At 35.7% G+C, this 19,153-nt stretch overlaps 1 protein-coding gene across 1 annotated transcript in view; it reads right to left on the reverse strand.

The window, feature by feature from the left end:
• The window catches only part of PCSK5 (proprotein convertase subtilisin/kexin type 5), a 201,788-nt gene that overhangs the window by 24,685 nt on the left and 157,950 nt on the right, over window positions 1–19,153 (reverse strand). Inside the window, exons 22-27 of the mRNA XM_072404133.1 lie at window positions 13,599–13,735; window positions 11,074–11,271; window positions 8,638–8,706; window positions 5,308–5,350; window positions 937–1,079; window positions 232–435 (exon numbers count right to left, since the gene is read on the reverse strand). Coding sequence (XP_072260234.1) covers window positions 232–435; window positions 937–1,079; window positions 5,308–5,350; window positions 8,638–8,706; window positions 11,074–11,271; window positions 13,599–13,735 — 794 coding nt within the window. The remainder of the gene's footprint in view (window positions 1–231; window positions 436–936; window positions 1,080–5,307; window positions 5,351–8,637; window positions 8,707–11,073; window positions 11,272–13,598; window positions 13,736–19,153) is intronic.

Raw genomic sequence — 19,153 nt, forward strand, 5'->3', positions numbered from 1 at the left:
TAATGTTTTGACTGTCGCACTGCTCAGACTATCTGCTGTTGCCTCTCAACATGTGCAGAATTTTACTATAATGACTGATTACTAAAGTGAAAGAGAAAGGAAATGTTTTCCTCGCTATATTACTAGCGTTGCTTTGGAAGTAGTGATGTAAAAAAGTGTTAAATTGCTTATTTCAGACTATGATATAACAATGCCTAGCACAACATAAATAAACACATTTTTGTAACATACCATCCCAGTATGCTCCTGGTGGTGGCTCTTTGATAGATGGATTTACACACTTTTCATTTAGCAACTGAAAATCATCTTTGCAAGTTATACACTCGTCATAGTCTGGTCCAGAACAAGATTCGCATGTCCTATAGCACATCTCACATTCTCTGTCTATGTCATCAGCATAGAAGCCTTGGCCGCAGTCACTTACGCAAAACCCATCTGTTTAAATAAAAATATACAATACAATATCTCAGCATACAATTATGAAGTACGGGGTTGATATATTACAATTTCCCCAATCAATTTTGGCTTTCCTATAATATCAACAGGTTAATTTTTTGAATGAATCAATGGAAACTAGTAGACAAAACACACAAATACTTTGAGAGAAAAGGAAATTGAAGTACATAAAAATGTCTACAAATATAGTATCATCTTCACGTGATAAATTTTTAAAAATAATGAAGAATATACTTTTAGGTTTTATTATCACTTGTGTTTTTTGCATATCATATACACATGTGTGTGGTCAGTCAAGTTGTACAGTAAAAACATAGACATAATGTCTGTTTACTGTCAACCATTGGGTGGTCAAGGACAGGTATATCGGAATTGGATAAACATCTTGCCAGTATATATACTATGGATTATACAGTCTAAAGCTAAATAATTTATTGTGCTAATATCTGTTGTCAATTAAACTAAATGCAGAACACCTACCTTTCAAAAAGAAATCTTCATCACAGTACAGACATTCGTCTTCAGTGCAGCTCACACATGATGGTGCACATGGAAAACAGCTCAATAATAAATCTCTGCTATATGTTTTATCTGGGCAAACCTTGTAACAGGAATTCTCATATCTGCACAATAAAATATATTTTAAGTCATACCAGTCAAAAAATGTTTAATGTGAAAATAGTTGAAATGTCTAATACTACAGTAGCCAGCAAACTTTCATAATAAAAAATGTAACAGGTGAAAAATCATAAAATGTGTTTAATGATCATTTCTCTTAAACCAGCAAAAGCATTGCATCAATCATATATTTTTAAAAAATGTTTACAACTCTTTTCAAAAGTTTTAGGCAGGTGTGAAAAAATGCTATAAACTAAAAATACTTTCATTAACCAATGTAAAGTAAATGTTTATTATTAATAAACAGGATTTAATTAGCACCAATAAATTACACAGCGCTGTACAATAAATAGGGGTGACAGACCGTGACACAGGAAGAGGAGAGGATCGTGCCCTGAACAGCTTACAATCTAGGAATAGAAATCTATATCAAATCAATATTTGGTGTGATCACCCTTTGCCTTAAAAACAATATTAGTTCACTTCCAGGTCTCTTTGTTCCTCTTTTACATTTAGGATATTTCTTATTGACATTTACTGCATGTTTGGGGTTGTTGTTCTGCTGCAGAAGAAATTTGTGACTCAGATGCCTCCCTGATGATTTTGCATGATGGATAAGTATCTGCTTGTATTTCTCAGCATTAGAGCCACCACTATTTCGGACCAAATCCCCAACTCCATTTGTAGAAATGCAGGTCCAAACTTGCCAAAAACCTCTACCATGCTTCACTGTTGCTTGCAGACACTGAATATTATACCACTCCCCAGCCCTTTGGTGAACACACTGCCTTCTGCTACAGCCAAATATTTAAAATTTTAATTTATCAATCAAGAGCACCAACTGCCATTTTTCTTGACCCCAGTTCGTCTTATTTCCTGAATAGTTGAGGCAGTTGCCTTTTCTGTCCAAACTTGCCTGGCTTTCTCTAGATGGGTGTACCTGGGTCCCAGTTCTGAGTTGATGGCTCTGCTGGACATCTATTGATTTTGAAGGGAAGTAAGTATGATGTGTCTTTCGTCTGCCACACTAAGTTTCCTTGGCTGACCACTACGCCTGTGGCCCTCAACATAGCCCATTTTATTGTGCTTCTTAAAAAGAGCTTGAACAGTACATTTTGACAGCTTTTTTAAACTCTTTGCCAGGGAGGTATCTTGCTGATATAGTATAACTACCTTGTGTTTGTTGCTGTGCTCAGACTTGCCATTGTGACTTACCTGTATCATGAAACTGTCTTCCACAACCTTGCTAGTGAAGTTTGCCTGTTCTACTTCCAGTTGTAAGCCCCCTAAACAGTTGTTTTTGTTTCAGTTACAACTTTATATGCAAATGATGGTCATTTGCACCTGTTTGTTATAACTAGTTAGTCATACACCTGACTATAATCCTACAAAGTTCCTGAATTTTCTGCAAGTGTATCTAAAGGAATTGGTGCTGAAGTAAAGGGTAGTTATATCAATAATTGATTTAATTTAGCTTTTTCTTCGGTTAACTTACTTTTGTTATTTGTAAGTGGATAAGAATAAAGAATATACAATTAGAATGTATATTAGTATGTATGTATGTAGAATGTTACAGCATTTTTCACACCAGGTTTAACATTCATACATATAGATAAAAAAGGCTAAGTACTGTCAAAGTGTAGTAAAGCTGAGCACACAACTAAAAGAAAAGATTATAAATATAGAAGGTGCTTTATTTGATAAGAGGATGTGAATTATTGTTTATCCAGATATGGTATTTACACAAACAGTTGCAACATATTAAACAATGTTAAAAACCTTGTACATAGTTATATTACTCTCTCTCTCTCTCTCTCTCTCCATATATATATATATATATATATATATATATATATATATACTGTAAGGGGTTACACTCAGGATCGCCATTGCTGGGTCAAAGGACACTTGTCTGGTTCATCCAACTCAGATCACACACGAGGTATCAGCCTTAAGCTGGCTTGCAGCCAGGGTTATTGAAGGTTGCAGATAAAATAACAAAACAGCAAAAGAAAACCTTGCCTGTCCGGGACTTACTATACATCAGACGTCCCTGTCTATCAGCTGGAGGGCTTCTCCCTGTCAGCTAAAAACCAAGCTTTCAGCAACCTTCCACTCACTTTTGAGCTCACTCACACAGACTGACTTGAGCTCACTCACCCAGACCGACTTTCTGAGTCTCTCAGCAGAGCCCCCTTTACACAGAATGACTGTCTGTGTCTCCAAGCAGAGCTCCTCACACAGCGCCCCTCACTCACACAGTCCAACTGTCTGTGTCTCCAAACAGAGCTGAACTCACACAGACCCCTGTCTGTGTCTCCAAGCCAAGCTGAACTCACACAGACCCCTGTCTGTGTCTCCAAACAGAACTGAGCTACTGACTGAGCTCCTGGCTCTGTTATATCCCCACCCTCAGTGCTTCTTCACAGGTGAGAGTCTTCCACCTGCTACTTCACACAGGGGAGGAATCTTGGGCAAATTACTTCACATAAAAGAGGAATCTTGGGCAAATATATCCCTCTTCCACCTCCAATCCTGCCTTGGTGTCACAATATATATATATATATATATATATATATATATATAAATATCAGTGTTACTTAAACGTATCACTACACCAACAAAAGGCATGCCCTTGAACACATCTGAGGCCTGTCTCTGTTCCAGGTAGAAGACTGTTGTGATACAGTTGTAATAATTACTGCTTCGAGTAGAGGAATGACCAGCAATACTTACCCTATTCCTCCTAGTTTCTTCCTGCTGCAGGGCTCTAAATTTACTCTTTTTTGCTGAAATGGTCTTGCTCTCTCCAAAGACATCATGGATTTTACTAGACCTGCACTGCACATGAGAACGTTGTGGGTCCTGCCCACTTGCAGAGTTGGTATTTGGGGAGGGAACTGGGTAATTGCCCGGGACCCCCACATTCCTTAGGGCCCAGGCGGTTCCTCACCTGCCCACAGCCTCCTCTATACATGCAGAGAGCTGTACAGTCCTGAAAAAATCTCTGGACCATTTTCTTTGACCAGGAAGAGGGAAACTAATGATTCAGAAAAGAGACAACTTCTAATAAATTTTAAGTATGCTAAGATGGGTAGGAGTTGGCTTGGGATAGTATGTATAGCACATGCATGTTTGTGTTTATGTATATGTCATAATAGTGTGGGGCTATATTTATGTTTGTGTGCAATGTGCAGATTGTTTTTTTGTGTATTGTCGATGGATATGTGTATGTTTGTGTGTAAAGTACTGATTGCATGTATGCTTGTGTGTATTGTTACATTTGTATATGATTATAGTGTTGTACTGTAAGTATGATTGTATGCATTATGTAGGATTGTGTGTGTAGGTCTGGATTTTTTAAGTCTATACTGGTCATGTATTTCTATAGCATTAGACTGTGTGCACTTGAATCATCTTGGAAATAACAAGGGCAGGTTAACATCTGTGGCCTTGATACTGTATTTTGTACACTGCGCTGCTGTTTGTTGCCCATTTACTGTAGTTGAATGAGCTGATTATTGTATGGCAATGTTTTCTATGTCCTCACTGTAAAATATCTTTTTGATTCTGTGTGAACTTTTTACATGTTTTAAATGCTACTCAGGTAATGCGTGAAAGAAAAAGAAATGAAAATCTCCCTAGAAGAAACGTATATATATCAGTTAAAACTTTCTAGCAATTTTACACCTCCTTGCATATTTCCAATATTAAAAGGGGCAGCAGGGGTCTTTAAAATTTTATGCAGCATTAAAACACACCTGAAGTTAAAAAATACAGATCTTGTATTTTACCCTTTTTCATGTGATTCATCTTCCATTCATTTGACATAGACATAACCCCTCTCTGTTCACAAAAAAATATCTTATTTTTACTGCTAGCAGAAATAAAATGGTTTAGGGTAATTAATATGGATGGTCAGGAGCAGTTTGGTTACCATTCATTAACCTCAGGTAACTGAATAAGGCTAGTGGAAGATGCCAGCATCTACCCTATAGAGAATGGATGGGGGCTGTTGACAACCCCCTGCCGGCTGCACATGAATATCACTTGAATGATTGTTCATTTGTAACAGACATTGCAGGATGGCTGACAGGCTCCAAGCAAGCAGTAATAGCCTGAAAAATGCCTGGAGACTGTCCATGTGAACCTCAACACATTATATTACTTTTAGTAAACAAAAGTGTATGTATTAACAAATGTATTACATACAATAATACATGCAACACTTACAGGTAATATCCATTTAGGCAGGAGGTACAGCGTTCGGTGTTATCTGAAATAAAAAAAATGAAAAAAACATCTGCTCAAATATTTTTAGTTTATTTCTTCTTTTAAAAAAGATAAAGAAAGGGGAAATGTGCATGTTATGCAGTAATGCTCTGATATGGTATTTTTTTATTTTGCTCTGACACTTTAAGGTTTAGTATAAAATATATTAACTGACATTTACTGACTATTGCATTTCACTTACTTTTTCACCTTCATATAATAAGTGTTTCTGTTAATCACTTGGACGTGTAAGGTAGGTGAAGGCCAGTGCCTGATGCTTATTGTGTAATAAATGAATGTATCACAGTTGATCTGTTTTCAGCTAACAGACATCACCCAAATTAAAATGATTTACGTATGATTGTTATGGCTCAAAGCCCCACATATAAATGTCGTCTTGCCTGTCTAACTTGATTAATGCATCCAAGTTAATGAAGGTTGTGAGCAAGCTGGCACTGACTTTATCTGCTCCTAATAGATCAAAAAATGTGTGTGTTACATGAAATAAAGCTGTGGCCAAAATACTAGTGAATTTTTCTTCTAATAAATGAGCCAAGAGAACCACATCTTAGGACAATTCATATTAGGCAGTAGATCAAAATATGAGAGCAACAGCACATAAAATGTACTAGTTGCCTACAAATTCTATGCTAGTAATATCACTACCGCTAGGAAATAACATGATAAGGTAATACTAATATTAGGGGCATCTTCCATTTTAAATGTAGCAGCCGTTATACAGCCCATGTAGTAGTAGTAGTAGTCACTAATTCATAGTGAATCGGTATAGTGAAAATTGCTGCATCTTTATACATTTATGTATATACTACTATATTATTCACGGTACAGAATACACAGAACCATTTATGTCTCCAAACATAATAATATAATATTAATGCATTAAATCATCATTTTACATATTACAGGGCTAATTTAGAAAGCCGTACCTAACCTACAAACATAGTTTGTATTTGCATTTACTGAAAGAACAAACTCCTGAGCAGTAGTAAACATAGAGTCAAGAGCAAGCCATTGATGTGTTCTCACCCTGAGCAACATGGTTGCTCTATCGAACATGGTGTCGGAATAATGACTCGTGATAGCCTTGTAGAGTGGGTGACAGGGCCCAGATATATAAAAAAAGGAAAGATGCTATCTGATATGCCACCGCTGTGTAAGTCATTAATGTTATTTTTAATATTTTTTGTACTTAACCCCCTCTAGTTTTCTAATTCTGTCTGTATTTCCACGCTAAAAGCATTACATTTTTTTGTATGGAAATGTATTTTATTTTGTCGGCTATAATTCCTAACTCAGCGAAATATGGCCAATATTTAATAAATTTAATAATAAACTTTAAATTAAAAAACAGAAAAATCTGTTTAAAAAATAAAAATAGTGAAACGTAATATAACTGTAATATAGCTGTACAGTAGCATGTATGATTTCTATATAATATAATTATATATATATTATATAAAGATTTCCTTGTATTGGACTTAATACAGCTATTTTGTATTCAAGCCAATACAAAACTATTTCAATTTCCCTCTGCTCCTCCCGCCCGCACCGACGTCACCAGGAAACCCCGGAGACCGTTGCTGCAGTCGCTGGCTGAAGATCGAAAGAAGACGTGTCCCAAGGAGCTGCAAGCACCAGCAGGATGCCGGGGGACGACAACGGAACACAGTAAGTTTTTTTTTTTAATGTTTTTAGCGATTCTCGGGATTACCGCTTTTTGCATGAAAAATCCACCCCGAGTCACACTCGGGAATAACGCTAGGGGGGTTAAATAATAATTTTTGCATCTTTTCCCCTTTCTTGTCAGTCCTTTACTGGAATATGACTATTCCATGGGCCTGATTTATTAAAGCTCTGGCAAAGTTAGACTATTACGGGAGAACCTGAGTGATCCAGTAAACCTGGAAGTCAGCATGCTTTTGAATTAATTTCTTAAAATTATTTCCTATTATATGAGCAATTGTTTTCAAATGTTTGTCCCAAGTTTGCTTCCATATTAGTCTATCTTTTCCAAGAAATGGAGCTTTATTAAATCCGGCCCAATGTGAGAAGTTAGTGATAATGCTCACTAACCTAAAAAAGACACATTTTTCAAACATCTCAGCATTATGATTTCCCTGTATTAAACACAAGATAATGTTAAACATCAGTTCTTGCTTCTATCCAAATAACTCACAAGACACAATGGACCTGATTTATTAAAGCTCTCCAAGGCTGGAGAGGATAAACATCAGGGAAGCTGGGTGATCCAGCAAACATGGAATGAATCTGGTCCAGGATTAAACACATTTGCAAGCAAACAGCAAATGACTTAGAAGAAATACATTCCAGATTTGCTGGATCACCCAGCTCCACTGATGAAAGTCTATCCTCTCCAGCCTTGGAGACCTTTATTAAATCAGACACACTACTTCCAAAAACTGCATGTCATAGAGTATCACAGGTATGAAAAGTCTGCAGTTCTGATGGCTGCATAGCCATGTATAATGAAGGATATACACGACAGTTGACATTCTAAGAAATGTTCATTTGTTGAAGCTGGTATCAAGAGAACATCTTGGTGTATGTGTACTAATATTTCTTGGAATACAATCACCTATGAACAATGGAGTAATGTACAAGTGAAATCAGTTATAAATACCTGTAAAGTTCTGCAATACCAAGTTTTATGTCACATCTCTAGTTGCATATAGCTCAACAGACTGAATACCACCATGCAGTGTTACAGCTTTTAACATAAATGTCTTCCCGTTGTTTTCCCATGGTCCTCCTCCAGATCCACTTTACTTTGAACCTTTTCCTACTGTTTGAGATTTTTTTCTTTCTACTCCTAATATCAATGCGTAATCTGTGATTCCGTGTTGGCTGAAAGGTGTCCTGATACAATCTACCATATGCTTATTCATAAACTGCCTCTTTTTTCCTGAAGAAGCAGTTTTCTATGCTGTGTAGAAATGTATTAATTAAATTTGAAGGTTTACTGTTAGAAGTTTCATAACAAACGATTTATGTCTGTAAGTCTCTCAAAGGCCCTAATTTATTGAGGCTCTACAAGACTTAGTTGGTAAACACTTTAAATCCTGGTTCACATCCATTAAAATTTTGCTGGACCACTTTGGTTCTCCCATGATAGTGGATCTTCTCCAGTCTGAGAGCATTAATAAATCATTCCTAGATTGTACAGCAAGTTATTCAGAGCCTGTCATAATAGATAAAATCTATTTTCTACCCACAGTGGGCATGCTTTTGACAATTTATATAAAAACTCACCTGCAGAACACTCTCGACACTCTTCTGCACATGACACACATATGTCAGTGTATGGATCTTGAACTTCTCCTGTATAAACATAAACATTTGATTCTTTTATGACTCTCCTGATTCTTTTTTGTTATTACTATTCCTAGTTTATAGATTGCCAACATACTGTATTCTGCAATGATTTACAATAGGAGAATGTATATTAAACATATAAGACCAGATAAGAAAAAAAAGTATGTAACCTGTAGCTAACCTGGGAAAGATGATTCCAACATTTACAAATACCGGTAACTTATTTCAAGTCAGGTTTTGTTTGCCATGTACTGCAATCAGCACATGTTGTCAAGCTTCATATGAAAATATAAAACAACTCTTTTTTTTCTAGTTTTTCTCTATTGAATGCATCATTGGCTTTTATCACAATGAGTGTTTTGAATTATGAACTTTATTAGGCTGTAGATTTATCAAGCCAGGTAAGAACTGCAGTTTGTTCAATACTTATGAGTAATTGGGAGAAAAAATAGTGAACAAGAGTGAAAGCTGATTAAAAAAAATATATGGAGATACCAACTATTGTGAGTCTAGGATGAATGGATATTTAAATATGAGTTTGAAAATTTGATTAGGCTTACTGAAAGGACAATCCTTGAAAAGGTCTGTGAAAAGGTGGGTTAATTTATAAAGCAGTGAATATGACATTTACTAAAACATTCCCTGGTAGAGAATCAGTTACTAACATTAAAATACTAACGCTTAACTAGTGTTTTGTCTATATATATATATTTTTACCTATTATATTTTGGATAAAACATACTTCACCATCTTTTTTTTCAGTAACATTATTATGAAATATTGTATATGAATAACTTTAATAAATATTACCATTTTGTTTACGGAGCTTATTAGCTTAAGCTTAAATTACACAGAGAGAAAATAATTTAAAGGAATGATTCACCCTTCCAAACCCCAAACTATTTGAATGATTATATGGATGATATATGGATGAATTAGTCAGGCAGGAACGGTCACAAAGAAAAAAAACTACTGTAGTATTACTAGGCGGTATTTTTTTTAAAACACAGAAAGCTGACTCATTGGTATGAGTGAATCCTCTAATACATATTGATTTTTTAAAAAAATCGAAACATAACTTTTTGATGTTTGTCGTTAATGTATTTTGCACAGCATTATGGCTGCAAATTGAGAACCTCCGTGTCTTTACTTGGAAGAAAATTAAAATATTTAAAAAAGAAACTTTCATAAAAGAAAACTAGGTTACAGCTTCACTGACTTATTATTTCACAAATACTACTTGCCTAGATAATATGCTGACAACACTAGTTTAAGGAGACTTTTAAATAATGTTTTAATCAAGATTCATACAAGACATTTTTTTTACCAAATCTTGGTGAAAGTTGCGTTAATCATAAGTGAAAGCATAAATGAAACTCAATAACTGAACCAGAATAAACATGCATATGAAAAAAATGAGAGTCCTTTATGTTTTTTCTCCATCAGTGATGTAAGCAATGCATCAACAGTTTGGTATGAGTCCAAGTTTCTCTCTAGTGAGGATTTCTTTATGGATACACTTTGATGGTCAGTTTTGCATTGTAAGAGGTAGCATGTTTTTTTAGTGACAACAAAGCAGCATTTTACCACTTCAAGGTTTATTTATTAAGGCAAAATGTCGATTGTAATCACAGCAGTCCTTTGTTGAGCCAATTATACTGCTTATTGACTTGTTGAAGGGCCAGACACTATCTTCTGCTGTTGTTGTGATTGATTTTTGCCATAATAAACATTTCTTAAAATGCTGCAAAAGGGTTTTATTGCCTCTTTGTTCTGAACAACATTAGGGATAGCTCTGATTGCTGTCACTACAAGCTAGTGCTATTTAGTGGGACCAGATCCACTATATATAATAAACAGAAGATTAAAAATAAAAGTAAGCCTCTGTTGTATAATATGCTTTAGGGCTACAACTATTAATACAAAACCTCAGCTGCTCCTGAATGGATCCACAGTTGTCAACATATTTGTAATCTCTTTTTTCACTTTATAGCTAACATATACTACTGTTTTCACTGTGTGTGGAGGGATATAGCCTTTAGCATTATTTTACTGAAACAATTGATTCAATATATTTAAATTGCGGTGGATGCCTAGAAATATGCTTCTGTTTAAGTCCATAGCAGCCTTGTCGAGACCTAAATTCTTTATCAGAAACATTTTTTTAAAATTACATATTAAATATAAATATTTTTAGGACAGTATAGATACAGCACAGTTCCACCATGAGCAAATATACATTTGTAGAACAATCTAGTTTCCCTATATGATTTTTTGGAAGTCTGGTTCTGGATTTTTGCTTAGGTTACAATGGGAATTACTGTAGCTTACATGCAGTCATATTGCACATAAGTTCCCACTCCAATGACGTACCTTCAGCACATTCCAGCTCCTGACATACTCCATCCACAGGAAAGAACTTTTTCTGACATTTATCACATTTGGTTTTACTCTTGCAGAATTCACAGTTTTCCGGACACTGCACACAGGTGTTCTCTGAGATGAAGTAACCAAGAGGACAAGCTTCTCTGCATTCCCCATTGTGGAGGTAGCGCATTCTTCCATTTTTATCTTGGCAAAAGAAAATATCTATCATAACACGTTGCATGCAAAGGAGCCTAGGTACACAACAGAAAATCTGCAATATCCTTTTCACCACAATTCTTATCTCTGTAACGATTACCAATGCAAGTTAACAATCTCCAATTCACTTGCAAATATTTTTGTTGCAGTGGCATAGATGACCACTAGTAAGTTGCATTTCCATTTGTCTGCTGGGTATTTGTGTTGCAGACAAAAAAAAAAAAAAATCAAATGCATGCCCCACATCAAAACATTGTAGTACTGGATTTGGATGGAAAAAGCAGCATTCATAAGTAAGTCCTTCTACGCAAGCCTTTAGTGCTTCCTTCTTGTAGGGCCCTCAGAAATAATAACTATAAGCTCAGACAGAAACATATTCCACAAAAGGAAACTTAATGTGTTTGATTTACATATTTAGCTTTTAAGGGCCTGATTTATTAAAGCTCTCCAAAGCTGGAGAGGATACACTTTCATCAATGAAGCTGGGTGATCCAGCAAACCTGGAGTGGATTTTTTTACTAAAAAAAGTAAAAGTCATTTACTATTTGCTAGCAAATGTTTTGAATTTTGGACCAGATCCTTTCCAGGTTTGCTGGATCACCCAGTTCACTAATGAAAGTATATCCTCTCCAGCCTTGGAGAGCTTTAATAAATCAGGTCCAAAGTCTTTATAGATAATTACAGTCACCCCTGTGGACCAGGGCAGAGCATCCTCTTGTGTGGCAGCACAAAACTCCCCAGATGGTGGCAGTATTGGAACATCTGCTTTACAATCCCAGCCTTTGAAAAGCACTGCTGTACTCATTAAATGCAATAGCATGACACTGTGCTCTAGCATGACTCTCTATAAACGCTGTAGTACAATTCTCTATCCATTAAGAAAGGTTTTAAGGTCTCAATGCCTATAAGAATAAGCAACATTAAAGTAAAAATTGTTTGCCTCTAAATGAAATAGACCTGTAATAAGTACAAAGCAGGCAGCACAAGGGCTGACAAGTTTTACCATGAAAGTAAAGGAACATCTATCATTATACTTGCAAGGCTCCTGGACCCAGGAAAGCCAGTCACGGGGTTCCTGAGAGCAGAGTGTACAATAAAAGAATGTACTGTGCAGCTGCAAAAGCGAAGAAAACCTATATTTTTTACCATTGAAACAGATGTATGTAATGAGCATTTCCTGGCACACAGAAAAATCTTCACAGCCACCAACATTTTCTATAAAGTTACAACAAGAGGCACTACTGCAAGCAACATGTCATATACTACCTAAGGTACTAAAGTAAGAGCCCTGGAATAAAGAGAACTTAGTACAGGGATGAACATTTTTGGACAATGTTGGGCGGTGACATCGGCTAGGATACAATTTTTTGGGTCTTGTAATCTAAAAAACAATTGGTAGCTTCTTAGCGTTATCTAGTATACATGTAGACATGAATATGGTGGCACTGTACTCCCATAGTAGGCATTTTGACTATATCTTGTATGTAGACATTAGGTAGAGATTAAACAGTTGTGATGATACATGTCAAAATATCATCAAAAAATTATTTTAACATGTAGCTGCCTAACCAACTGTATAGATCAGGGGTGGGCAAACTACTCTTAGGCCAGATATGGCCTATCAAGTAGTATGTTCTGGCCTAACGCCTCCCTGGTCTATCCTGCCTAATCTTGACCAGCAGGGGTCGGCAACCTGCGGCTCTTTTGCCTCCTTGTTATGCCTCCCTTCCATATTTATCGTGGCCATGGGTTAACACTTCTGCCGCTGGGGCAAGGGGACATTCCCTCTCCTCCGTATGCATTGCGGAGGAGAGGGATTTCCCTTCAGGGGCATTCTTTTTTCCTCCTAAATTGGCCTAGTAGCCAAAAAAGTTTGCTGACCCCCTGGTATAGATCTAATAAATAACATGTCCATTGATTTTTTTGGTATATGTCGGATACTAAGCTCCATTTCCGTATTACAGCACATTACTGCACATGCACTCATACAACTATGGTCTATTAAGGAGAAAAGCCAGTCACACATATGTGTATTGCTGGATCCCTCATTCTGGATGCCATCTGATGTATCATCTATGACTAGTATTGTCTGTCAAAAGCTAAATTATCTTCTGCTAGATTTTGCACTTATTTTTTAAACTCATCTTGCCTATAGAGCTTGTAATCCTCTATCAAAGCCAAGCAAAGGTTGTTTCCATGTCTTAAGTCACAAAAAGCAGATGCTGGGGCTAGCACATTTATCTTGTCCCTTCACTATTAGGATAACATTAGTTGTGAAGGTGTTTACAATCTCTCCAATGTATTATAGGTCTTACCGGTGCCGCAAGATGTACATGCATCAGGCTCACTGCCATTGCAACTGTGACAAGTATGATGACAGAGATGACATTGTCTATTAAGCTCATATTTGCCTGAAGGACAGGTCAATACACATTGTCCATCATCAAAGAATCTGTGAAAGAAAAAAAAGACACTAAGTTAATAATATTGAAACTTATTAATGACATTATCAGTATTATTAATTATATAATTAGTGGAAAAACTACATTATTCAGTTATTTTTGCAATGAAAAAATAAAACTTGTGTTTGTTAGCAGTACTTTAATTCTTATAGAATGCACTGACCTGTCAAGACTTTTGCAAGTCAATAGCAGAAAATTTATGTTTTCATTTAATCAATCACATTACATTTATCATGAGCAGATCTATTTAAAGTGTATTTAAAAGAGCAATGTGAAAAATACAGAAATCTCTAACAAGTTATGGGCAATCATCCTTCTGCTCCAACTGCTGAGTTCTAGAAGAGAAATCCAGTTACTATGGATTACAGCACTTTGCAATGTCTTATTATATTCCCATAAAACGTCATGTTCCTAGAGCTAGTGATTGCATGTATCTTTACTTCAGCTGAGTTTCATTCCTGGGAGGGTAGAAGAAGTTCAATCATACTGCTATGAGAATAGTGCTGGCCAGTGAGAAGTGAGAGTTATCAGACCTCTGAAGGAAGACAATGTCACAATGGCCTTCTGATAACCCTCACTTCATAACTTGGCATATTTCTCAATCAATGAGACTGTACAAGTTTAACTAAGCTCCATCCACATGTGAAGAACTAAGGTGCAAAACAAATAAAAGTAAAAGTGCAAACGCATTTCATCTATACCATATATTTATGTACAAATATTTAGGGCCTGATTTATTAATGCTCTCCAAGACAAGACTGGAGAGGATACACTTACATCAGTGAACCTGGATGATCCTGCAAATGTGGAGATTTTGTTGAGTATCATAATTTATAGTTACAGTTTGCTATATGTCATTTTCTTTAAGTCTAAATACAACTTATACTGAAAATGTATGAAAAATACCAATGCTGATTTCTTCTTCTAAAAATAATAGCTCTCTCGCTGTCATCCAGCTCCTAATAACTTTCTAAGCCACTGGGTGAAAGCTCACCAAGACTGAGAAAATAGACTGTCATGGGTGATCCAGGTGGAATAGATTTCTTAAAATTGTTTGCATTAATTTGGTATATGTTTTCAATTCTGGACCAGAACTATTCCAAGTTTGCTGGATCTTTCAGGTTCACTCATGATACTCTATATTCAGTCCTCGAAATCTTTAATAAATTAGGCCCACTGTCTCTAGTTTAGTTAAATAAAACCAGTTAGGCAACTAGCATTTTCAGAATTCAGTAATGGCAGCCTCTCATTTTTCCTTGTGCTGGCCTTCTTTTTCTTTAATTTTAACAATTTATGTTAATTGCACTGTTCATTGAGGATCAGCCACCTTTCAATATTTCTAATCAGACACCCTAAACACTTTGATGACTATACCCCCTTGTCTTAAGATTATGTGCAATCAGAAAAATCAATGCCGTGCCTGTGCCGACCTCCAGTCACCATGATAGACACATAGCACAATGCACGTAAAGAAACACTATTGCTTCATAGAAGTCTAGACCAGTCTAGACCTACATAGTTATGATATTCTAAGAAAGGTGACTACTGTATTTCTATCTATCTCTGTTTAAGCTTTGTAACCTTGTTTATAACAGAAAAAAAATTTTAGTTTTTTCACAAATTGGGTTAAACAGTGATTGGAAACGTGCTAAGCTGTATTCTTATTTACTTATGCCCAGGATTTTTTTTATATTTCTTTACTACTATACTTTTTGCTTTATTTCATTATTTGACCAAGCCTCAGCATGGATAGACAGAGTCAACACTCACATGTAATTAGCAGCCTGAACATCAAATTCTCTGTGCATACAAAAAAATATGTTTCTGTTGAATTATACAGAGGCTTTAAAAACCTAAGCAAACAGTCTAATGTATACTCTCTTCCATTACCCAGACAACCCCTTGTAAAATACAAACAAGAAACAAAGTGTGTTTAATATAACGGAAAGACTGTGAAATTGATTCTTCCTAGCTCCTGCTAGCTACTGTTTTTTTGTGGTTGATGCCGTTTTCCTAGCAGACTCTTGAAGCATTTCTAAAAAGCCAGGCTCTATATAGCCACCTACATTAACAGGGAAAATATACCTTCAAGGTAAAGTCTGTTTGTTTGTTTTGTTCTCATTGCAGCTGGGAAACCTGGGCCCAGGGATTCTGTGGTTAGTGACCAGCTTTGATCACATTGACTGGCACCTCTCTCTAAAGGCACATGTCTGGAAGCTAAAACAAGGGGTCTTGCTTATGGCTTATGCCCTGAGATTGAATCTGAGTGGTAGTAAACCCTAGCTAATGAAGAGCAATGTTTTATACTTATTAATGAGATTCTCAGTGGTGCCATAATTAATTTAAGGGAATGTATGGTGGTTTTGTACATATTTTTCTCATTATGGTTAAGGCAATTTTAGGTGAATATGAAATAGTGCATTTGAAAAGTATGTAGTCTCTTTTTTCCAGCCAGTAGGTGGATCTCTCGGCTTTTTCATTCTCTTCCCACCTACCACATAATAAAATAGGCAGAGGTGGATCAAGGTAAACTTTATGCAAAGAACTGATCTCTTAATCCTTTCAGTGAGATACATCTGTATGATATGGAGCTACATCCAACCATAATTAAGCGCAGACGTTTGGGGTGATGTTGTACTTACATGGGGCCATCTGAAACTTATGTAACCTGCTAACTTTCAAGTTAGTTGCAAAGTCCCTAAACAAGTATAATTACCAAAAATGCTTAAGGAAGGAGAGGAGGGGTCAGACAGTTGCAAACATGCCCTGAAACAATGTTGTTAAAAGCATGTTGTTTTTTTCCATAAATATGCTTTTCTATTATACTTTACCTATGATTTGTAGAAAAGTTGCATTCTTTTTTAAATATTATTCGGGCATGTTCCCACAGTACCTACTGAGAAGTTTTAATCAACTATAGGGGACAGCACATATGTAGGACACAATCAGTTGCTTGGAACTTTAAAATGTTAGTCCACTTTAAAGTTAAGTTTAACTTCTAGTAAGCTATTTCAGTCACTATCCTGATTCTAATTACAACTGCTATTGTTATTACTCTGAAAAAATATTGGAAATAAAAAATTGATCTAAGACAATGAGACCCCCAATAATTTCTGAATTTGGCAGCTGTTCAGACCAAGCAATTTGACACAAAGATTTTACCACCAAAGGCTAGGGTCTGTGTGCCATCTTTGGAAAAATGGAAATACACAAAAAAAACTTAAGTGTATCTGCTTCAAAATGCTGTTTAAGACATCTTAAAATTATTATACATAATGGAGGATGCGGGTGGCATTTGTGAAGTACATTTTAGTTTAGAATAGTGCTGTCCATTCAGCCACTTCTAGTGCTCACTTTTAAACTTAAATTGCATGGTATGCAGCATGGGTTCTGTTTTTATCCTTGTAAAAAGGAAATCAGCCATAGATCTCAAGAGACAGTGGGGGAAGTAAAGTTGCCTTGTCTCCCAGGGAGCCAGCAAAACATGTCAATGTATGCATTAGCAAAGCAGCAATTATATACATTACTCAAATAAAAACCTATTACTTTTTTTTACCTTAATAGAAGTAGCAGCTTTAATTGAAGGGCACCACACTTTGTATATTACATATTTGCATAACTCCCTTGATAAGGGTATTATGTTTTTGAAACATGTTATTCTTCCACTTAATTTAAAACACTTTATGCACAATGTATGCAGTCAGCACATGGCAACTAATGCTCTTTTGGCTTCATCTCTTTCTTCTGCTTAATATTTTAGGAATTAACATAAGTGGTGGTACTATAGCTCATTTGAGCATTTATTATTATTATTATTATTATTAATAATAATAATAATAATAATATTATTATTATTTATTTTCCAAATGCCTTTCAACATACCTTTCCAAGTAACAATCCAAGTTTTAAAGGAGAAAGGGTAGGAACATGAGAATGGGGTTGGAGGGACTTGGTTAACAATAAATGAAGTTTAAAAATTTGATGCAGGTACATAACTAGAATTTACAGTGCCCTGTTGCAACATTTTGTCAGTCCCTCTACTCCATTAATAAAACTTCCATAAATATCCTGTAGCTATTTGTATACACAAAGAACCATCCCTCCCAAGAGCCACCTAAACCCATCCACAAAGATCCCCCTCTTCATCACTGTACTAATAAAAAATATTTCCACATGTTTGTATAATGATAGTGGCATCTGACTGTATTGGGTTTATGCAGGCAGAAGACAGAATAGGAGGAAAGCAAACACTGGAGGCAATGGACTCGAAGAAACATATGATGATAGAGGTAATTTTTATATTCCATTAGCATATAAATTTATTAAAGAAATACTGGGGGCTTGATTCACAATTGGCTATGAAAGCAGAAAAACTATGATAGCAGAAAGCCTGTTACAGTAAGAATCCACGAGTTGATTTTCACATGATCGGACAGTACAATTTTAATGATAGTACAGTTGGAAGCCATATCTATATTAAAAAAACATGTTTTCCTTGTGTTTAAATGTAATTCTATAGTGCTTAAAAGGATATCAAATTGAAGACACTTAGTAGGTAAAAAACATGAACTCTACAATTACATTTTACTTTATGTAGAAAAGATCTTACAAGAATTTACTTTGTGATCTAAGTATTGTAAGCGTAACACATCTTCAAACAAACTTTAGAGCCCTCTAAAAAGACATTTGAAAGCAGACTGAGTACCTCTGTTACTACTGTCATGTTTTTGAATAGACTGTATATCTGTGATGGTGATGGAGTGGGATGAACTTCTGCATACTTATTAGAGGACAAAGACCACCAGCTTGTTTCACAGTGGTCTCTCAATGGCTTTGAGATAACAATGTCCTTTAGTCAATACACAGCTCATTGTTAGAGGAAACCCTTGCCCAGAGACGCCTCCAGCACTGTGCCTGTCCAACGAGCCATGACATTTAGAGCAAAAAAGGGCACATTGGAAAAAGAGGGATCGAGAGCAATACAATGAAAAAAATTGGCCTAATGAGCGGACAGGAACTGAAAATGTGCTGGAAACAATAGAAAATGTCATCTGACCTGTCTCTTGTTTTTTCATAATGTTATTATACAAATTAGTAGATAAAATTGTCCCTGGAATAATTGAATGGTTTATTTTTCCCCCTGAACCTATGAATTAATTTATGTGCATAGCTATTCTTTTATACCTGGGCAACCAATGTCAAGGAATAAATTCCTGACTGAATTGGCATTAATATTGTGCTTATATTTTAAAGTCGACATTTTGATGTATCTTTGTAATGAAAAGGCTGATTAGATTACTTTGAAATGTAAGTGAACGACAACACAAAAATATATTTGTAAAGATTTGTTTTCCTATAATTATATATATATATATATATATATATATATATATATATATATATATATA

Source organism: Pyxicephalus adspersus, chromosome 3 (genome assembly GCF_032062135.1).
Source record: "Pyxicephalus adspersus chromosome 3, UCB_Pads_2.0, whole genome shotgun sequence".
NCBI lineage: Eukaryota > Metazoa > Chordata > Amphibia > Anura > Pyxicephalidae > Pyxicephalus > Pyxicephalus adspersus.